The 7,929-nt window shown below is 40.4% G+C and overlaps 1 protein-coding gene across 4 annotated transcripts in view; it reads right to left on the reverse strand.

The window, feature by feature from the left end:
* Positions 1–7,517, reverse strand: part of LOC133555078 (calcium-responsive transactivator-like) — a 30,864-nt gene extending 23,347 nt beyond the window's left edge. For all 4 annotated transcript variants that reach the window (XM_061904542.1, XM_061904540.1, XM_061904539.1 and 1 more), the window contains exons 1-2: positions 7,378–7,517; positions 5,387–5,463 (exon numbers count right to left, since the gene is read on the reverse strand). In XM_061904542.1, the coding sequence (XP_061760526.1) occupies positions 5,387–5,463; positions 7,378–7,446 (146 nt within the window). In that variant the 5' untranslated portion in view covers positions 7,447–7,517. The remainder of the gene's footprint in view (positions 1–5,386; positions 5,464–7,377) is intronic.
* Between the last annotated feature and the right edge of the window lie 412 nt (positions 7,518–7,929).

The following is a 7,929-nucleotide window of genomic DNA, read 5'->3' on the forward strand; positions in this document are numbered from 1 at the left end:
GTCTCGTCTCGACTACTGTAACGTATTATTTTCGGGTCTCCCCATGTCGAGCATTACAAGATTACAGTTGGTACAAAATGCGGCTGCTAGACTTTTGACAAGAACAAGAAAGTTTGATCACATTACGCCTGTACTGGCTCACCTGCACTGGCTTCCTGTGCACTTAAGATGTGACTTTAAGGTTTTACTACTTACATATAAAATACTACACGGTCTAGCTCCATCCTATCTTGCCAATTGTATTGTACCATATGTCCCGGCAAGAAATCTGCGTTCAAAGGACTCCGGCTTATTAGTGATTCCCAAAGCCCCAAAAAAAGTCTGTGGGCTATAGAGCGTTTTCATTTCGGGCTCCAGTACTCTGGAATGCCCTCCCGGCAAAAATTCGAGATGCCACCTCAGTAGAAGCATTTAAGTCTCACCTTAAAACTCATTTGTATACTCTAGCCTTTAAATAGACTCCCTTTTTCGACCAGTTGATCTGGCGTTTCTATTCTTTTTCTCCTATGTCCCACTCTCCCTTGTGGAGGGGGTCCGGTCCTATCCGGTGGCCATGTACTGCTTGCCTGTGTATCGGCTGGGGACATCTCTGCGCTGCTGATCCGCCTCCGCTTGGGATGGTTTCCTGCTGGCTCCGCTGTGAACGGGACTCTCGCTGCTGTGTTGGATCCGCTTTGGACTGGACTCTTGCGACTGTGTTGGATCCATTATGGATTGAACTTTCACAGTATCATGTTAGACCCGCTCGACATCCATTGCTTTCCTCCTCTCCAAGGTTCTCATAGTCATCATTGTCACCGACGTCCCACTGGGTGTGAGTTTTCCTTGCCCTTATGTGGGCCTACCGAGGATGTCGTAGTGGTTTGTGCAGCCCTTTGAGACACTAGTGATTTAGGGCTATATAAGTAAACATTGATTGATTGATTGATTGATTGACTTGACAAATTACGGTTGTCTGTTCGACATATTCCCACTTGAAGCCGAACCACCGCCAGACGATGGAAACCCTGCTGTTTTTATTGGGAATTAAGTCTTCCTTCATTTGTTACCAGATCCGCACCATCTTTCTCTCGTACGGCTATGTTAGCAACTAACGTTAGCCACGCCGCTACCTCTCTGCTGGGCAAGGGCGTGTATGTGATGTATGACGTGACAGTTTGTGACGTATGACATGACAGTATGTGACGTATGTAGGAATGTGCGCCTGCTTGTCTGTGAGAAAGAGACACAGGAAATGGCGAGGAGAGCCTGAAGTGTATGCCCACTGCTAAAAGTCCTGCGTGAGAACGTATACTCGAATATTACGATATAGTCATTTTCTATATCGCACAGAGATAAACCCGCGATATACAGTTGTGATCAAAATTATTCAACCCCCACACAATTTTGGTGTTTTAGCAAGTTGGAAATTTATTCCGTATTTTGTTTATAGTCATATCAAATAAAGATGTGCCTAATAGACAAATGCAACTTAAATTGTAACACTGTATTTTACAAAATACCAAAAAAGGACATTTTTCTTAATATCTCATTGACCAAATGATTCAACCCCCAAGTTACATGCATCTTTAGTACTTAGTAGAACACCCTTTGGCAGTAATTACAGCCTTCAAACGTGATACATAACCGGACACAAGCTTCTTTCAATGATCTACAGGTATTTTAGCCCATTCCTCTTGGGCAAAAGCCTCCAGTTCATTCATATTCTTGGGCTTGCGTGCTGCAACTGCCTTCTTCAAGTCCTACCACAGGTTTTCTATAGGATTTAGGTCTGGCGACTGTGAAGGCCACTCCAGAGTCTTCCAGCCCTTCTTCTGCAACCACTCTGGTGTTGATTTGGAGGTATGCTTGGGATCATTGTCCTGTTGGAAGGTCCAACGTCTCCCAAGCCTCAGCTTCGTCACAAACTTCATGACATTTGCAGCTAATATATCCTGGTAGAAAATATAATTCATAATGCCTTGAACGCGCTGGAGATTCCCGGTACCTGAGGCAGAGAAACAGCCCCAGAGCATGATTGACCCCCCACCATGCTTAACAGTAGGCAAGGTGTTCTTCTCCTTGTAAACTTCATTTTTTCTCCTCCAGACATAACGTTGATTCATAGGCCCAAAGAGTTCCAGTTTTGTCTCATCACTCCATAGAACAGTTTCCCAAAACCTTTGGGGTTTGTCCAGATGATTTTTGGCATACTGGAGTCTATTTTCCTTGTGCCTGGTAGTCAGAAGTGGGGTGCGCCTGGGAGTTCTGGCATGGAGGCCTTCATCTTGTAGTCCATGCCTTATTGTCTGGGATGAAACCTGCGTTCCCCCCTCTGCAATGTCCTGTTGTAGTTCCTCAGCTGTTACCCGGGGATTTTCACCACTGTACGCTTCAAATACCGGACAGCAGTTGCACACAGCATCCTCTTTCTACCACACCCAGTTAGTGTTTCCACTGTGCCTTTAGCTTTAAACTTGCAAATTATGCTCCCAACTGTGTCTCTTGGAATGTGTAATGGCTTTGCAATTTTCTTATATCCATATCATTTCTTATGAAGATAAATTACTTCCTCTCTTGACTTCTTTGACCACTCCCTGGACTTCACCATGTTGCAAATACACCATTGACCATCTACAAGAAGCTGAGCGTCACAGTCTTTTTCAATCAGTTTAATTGTTGCTCGTTATGGTTCTAATCACATCTACAGGTGTTTTCAACACCTGATTAAAAATACCTTATTCAAATTCTGTTCTTAAGAGTTATGATCTTCAATGGGTTGAATCATTTTGTCAATGAGATGTTTTTTTTTTTACAAGGCCCCGCCTTCTGAAAAACATCTCCTATTGAGAAGTCCCAGATCATTGTGTGGAGCTCAGCGAACTACAAGGATCTGGTGACAGTCAGATTAATCAAAATTGTGAATTATTGGCAAAATCCCCCAAAAGTGCACTTCCCCTTTAAAGGCCTACTGAAACCCACTACTACAGACCACGCAGTCTGATAGTTTATACATCAATGATGAAATCTTAACATTGCAACACATGCCAATACTGCCGGTTTAGTTACTAAATTGCAATTTTACATTTCGCCGGAAGTATCATGCCAAAAAGGTCGCGGTATGATGACGCGTGGGCGTGACATCACGCATTGTAGATGACAATTTGGTCCAGCACCGTTCACAGCTATAAGTCGACTCTTTTCATCGCATAATTCCACAGTATTATGGACTTCTGTGTTGCTGAATCTTTTGCAATTTGTTCAATTAATAATGGAGACATCAAAGAAGAAAGACGTAGGTGGGGGGCGGTGTATTGCGGCCGCCTTTAACAACAAAAACACAGCAGGTGTTTCCTTGTTTCCATGTCTACACTCCCGAAAAATGACGGTGAAGCTTTACTATGGAACAGAGCAGTCAAGCCAACATGGTTCCCTGCCACATGTCAACCGTCAGGTTTCTGTGAGAAAATGGTGGTATTAAGTCGGCTCTTACCGTAAACATGAGCGGAGAGATTGCTTCGTTCCTCCTGCACCTGTCATAGAGGCAGCTGCGGACTCTCTTGCCTCCTCCCATCGGCCGCCCCCGACCGTCGGATGCTTCCACCGTGGAGGAAGCATCGGCTGCCTTCGCCTCGTCGAGAAACGTGGTTTCGCTCGGAGACACTGGCGGTCACCACACCCGTGGCCACACCCCTCCGACTTTCAGGTTGTACAGGTACGACCATATAATCTCACTAAAACATTAGTTACACAATAATCAGATAAGGAATTTTCCATAATTATCCTAGTAAATTTGTCTAATAACATCTGAACCGTTCTGCCGTCTCGTTTTTATTTTTTATTTTTTCCAGTCCTTCACTCTAACTTTCCTCATCCACGAATCTTTCATCCTCGCTCAAATTAATGGGGAAATCGTCGCTTTCTCGGTCCTAATCGCTCTCGCTGCTGGTGGCCATTATTGTAAACAACGTGCGGATGTAAGGAGCTCCACAACCCGTGACATCACGCGCACATCGTCTGCTACTTCCGGTACAGGCAAGGCTTTTTTATTAGCGACCAAAAGTTGCGAACTTTATCGTCGATGTTCTCTACTAAATCCTTTCAGCAAAAATCCTGAAATGATCAAGTATGACACATAGAATGGACCTGCTATCCCCGTTTAAAGGCTTACTGAATTATTTAAACGGGGATAGCAGGTCCATTCTATGTGTCATACTTGATCATTTCGCGATATTGCCATATTTTTGCTGAAAGGATTTAGTAGAGAACATCCACGATAAAGTTTGCAACTTTTGGTCGCTAATAAAAAAGCCTTGCCTTTACCGGAAGTAGCAGACGATGTGCGCGTGACGTCACCGGTGTGAAGGCTCCTCACATCCTCACATTGTTTAGAATTATAGCCTCAAGCAGCAAGAGCTATTCGGACCGAGAAAGCAACGATTTCCCCATTAATTTGAGCGACGATGAAAGATTTGTGGATGAGGAAAGTTAGAGTGAGGCAAAAAACAAACAAAAAAAAACGACGGCTCCAGGCGGCAGCAGTGTGAACGTTTCAGATGTAATTAGACACATTGTGGGTTCTTCCGAGGATGTTGTAGTCGTAATGATTTGTGCAGTCCTTTGAGACATTTGTGATTTGGGGCTATATAAATAAACATTGATTGATTGATTTACTAGGACAATTCTGGAAGATCCCGTATCTGCTTATTGTTTTAATAGTGTTTTAATGAGATTGTAAAGTCATACCTCAAAGTTGGATGACTGCGGTGAACGCCAGTGTCTTTGATGGAAGCCATGGAGGAGTCAAGCTCACAGCTGCCTTTTTTGACAGCTGCTGCAGGAGGAGGTCCAGTAATCCACAGATGTCTCCGGTAAGAGCCGACTTAATATCACAATTTTCCCATGGAAAAACATGCTGGTTGATGTAGAGAAACATGTTCGCTTGACTGCTCTGTGTTAAAGCTTCACAACAAACAAAGAAACACCGGCTGTGTCTCGGTGCTATAGGCAGCTGCAATCCACCGCTTTCCACCAACAGCATTATTCTTTATAGTCTCCATTATTAATTGAACAAATTGCAAAAGATTGAGCAACACAGATGTCCAAAGTACTGTGTAATTGCGCGATGAAAAGAGACGACTTTTAGTCGTAAGTGGTGCTGGGCTAATATGTCCCCTCCAACCAATAATTCACACGCACGCGTCATCATTCCGCGGGAAATTTTAAAATTGCAATTTAGTAAACTAAACCGGCCGTATTGGCATGTGTTGCAATGTTAATGTTTCATCATTGATACATAAACTATCAGACTGCGCGGTCGGTAGTAGTGGGTTTCAGTAGGCCTTTAAATAAGAAAATCTCATTTCAGTAGGCCTTTAAATGAATAATGCACAAGGGTGATACTAACTGTGTGCATTCAGCCACCTTGCCTTTACTTTGGTATTCCATGATACATTGTATCAAATGATGGTTTTCATCCAGCATCTTTGGAGAGAAAGAACTTTGGTGAAGAAAAGTCACGGGCATCAATAAAACATTGGTGCTTAGGAGTAAAACATGTCACTGTTCTTGTTTAAAACATCAATGGGTGTGAGCCTATGATATTAGAATCAAATGTATGTCATTGCAGTTAAGTTTTGGAGGTAAAAGTGTGTTTAGGCACAGCTTTAGAGCTTTTATGTCTGCAAATATAAATGTTTAAAAAATAAGACACTAAATCATTGAACACATTTGTAGATAACTGGAAAACAACAACCAACATTATTATTGGTAGCCAATTCATGGAAGCTGCAATATAAAATAGCGGTCACTACACTACAGCAGGGGTCACCAACCTTTTTGAAACCAAGAGCTACTTCTTGGGTACTGATTAATGCTAAGGGCTACCAGTTTGATACACACTTAAATAAATTGCCAGAAATAGCCAATTTGATCAATTTACCTTTAATAAATAAATCTATATATATATATATATATATATATATATATATATATATATATATATATATATCAATCAATCAATCAATCAATGTTTACTTATATAGCCCTAAATCATTAGTGTCTCAAAGGGCTGCACAAACCACTACGACATCTTCGGTAGGCCCACATAAGGGCAAGGAAAACTCACACCCAGTGGGACATCGGTGACAATAATGACCCAGTGGGACGTCGGTGACAATGATGACTATGAGAACCTTGGAGAGGAGGAAAGCAATGGATGTCGAGCGGGTCTAACATGATACTGTGAAAGTTCGATCCATAATGGATCCAAAAAGGGTCTTTCTGTCTGTCATTCCGTCGTACATTTTTTTTTCCTTTTACAGAAGGTTTTTTGTAGAGAATAAATGAAAAAAATACATAAAAGAAGAGAAAAAGCGAAAAAAAAAAATGAAAATGAAATTTTGAAACATAGTTTATCTTCAATTTCGACTCTTTAAAGTTCAAAATTCAACCGAAAAAAATGAGAAAAACTGGCTAATTTGAATCTTTTTGGAAAAAATAATAATAAAAACAATGTATGGAGCATCATTACAAATGTTTCCTGATAAAGATTAATTTTAGAATTTTGATGACATGTTTTAAATAGGTTAAAATCCAATCTGCACTTTGTTAGAATATATAACAAATTCGACCAAGCTATATTTCTAACAAAGACAAATCATTATTTCGTCTAGATTTTCCAGAACAAAAATTTTAAAAGAAATCTAAAAGACTTTGAATAGGATTTAAATTTGATTCTACAGTTTTTCTAGATTTGCCAGGATATATATATATTTTTTATTTTAATCATAATAAATTTGAAGAAATATTTCACAAATATTCTTCGTTAAAAAAACAGAAGCTAAAATGAAGAATTAAATTAACATGTATTCATTATTCTTTACAATAATATTTAAACAAATTAATACTTGAACATTAACTTAAATTGTCAGGAAAGAAGAGGAAGGAATTTAAAAGGTAAAAAGGTATATGTGTTTAAAAATCCGAAAATCATTTTTAAGGTTGTATTTTTTCTCTAAAATTGTCTTTCTGAAAATTATAAGAATAAAAGTAAAAAAAAAAAATGGATTTAAACAAGTGAAGACAAAGTATTTAAAATAGTTTCTTGGATCTTCAAATTTGAGTTTTGTCTCTCTTAGAATTAAAAATGTCGAGCAAAGCGATACCAGCTTGCTAGTAAATAAATAAAATAAAAATAAAAATAGAGGCAGCTCTCTGTTAAGTGCTGCTATTTGAGCTATTTTTAGAACAGGCCAGCGGGCGACTCATCTGGTCCTTACGGGCCACCTGGTGCCCGCGGGCACCGCGTTGGTGACCCCTGGTCTACAGTGACTGAGCGAACACTCCCATCCTGTCTGGACTGTCAACACAAGCAATCATTTCACATCATTTTCTCACCTTCTGGATCGCTTGCTGCGTCAACTCAGCTTTATTCCTGGGACGCACCGAATAAAACGCCATCGACATTTTATCATAATATAGACAGTAAAATGCGCTCTTTTATATGCCAAAATGTCTTATCGAAGTCCTCTATTTGGGTATAGTTGGACCGCTATCAAGTCGCGGGGATGTTAAACAATGCCGGCGTCGCTCAACTCGGAAACATAACTTTAAAATACTTAAATGTTGCAATTCGATACAAGACAGAGTCATTTTAGATGGATTAAGCGTAGGTGTAATGTGAAATGGATGCAGAAAAAGGAAGATGCAAGACAAGGAGAACTAAGACACCTCTCTTGTCACTTGGTATGATCCAGTCAGCCCGCAGCCTGTCACTTCTCTCCATCCTTTGAGTGAAGGGAGCCACTCACTCCTCAAAACGTATTACCACTGTAGACTTTTTAAAGCACATAAAAGAACAAAAACCACAAATAGCATTGACCAAAACATATATCTATATGTATTATCATTTTTGCAAAACGTTTCTGCCTGTTGATGTAAACTGAAATA

Source organism: Nerophis ophidion, linkage group LG06 (genome assembly GCF_033978795.1).
Source record: "Nerophis ophidion isolate RoL-2023_Sa linkage group LG06, RoL_Noph_v1.0, whole genome shotgun sequence".
Taxonomy (NCBI): Eukaryota; Metazoa; Chordata; class Actinopteri; order Syngnathiformes; family Syngnathidae; genus Nerophis; species Nerophis ophidion.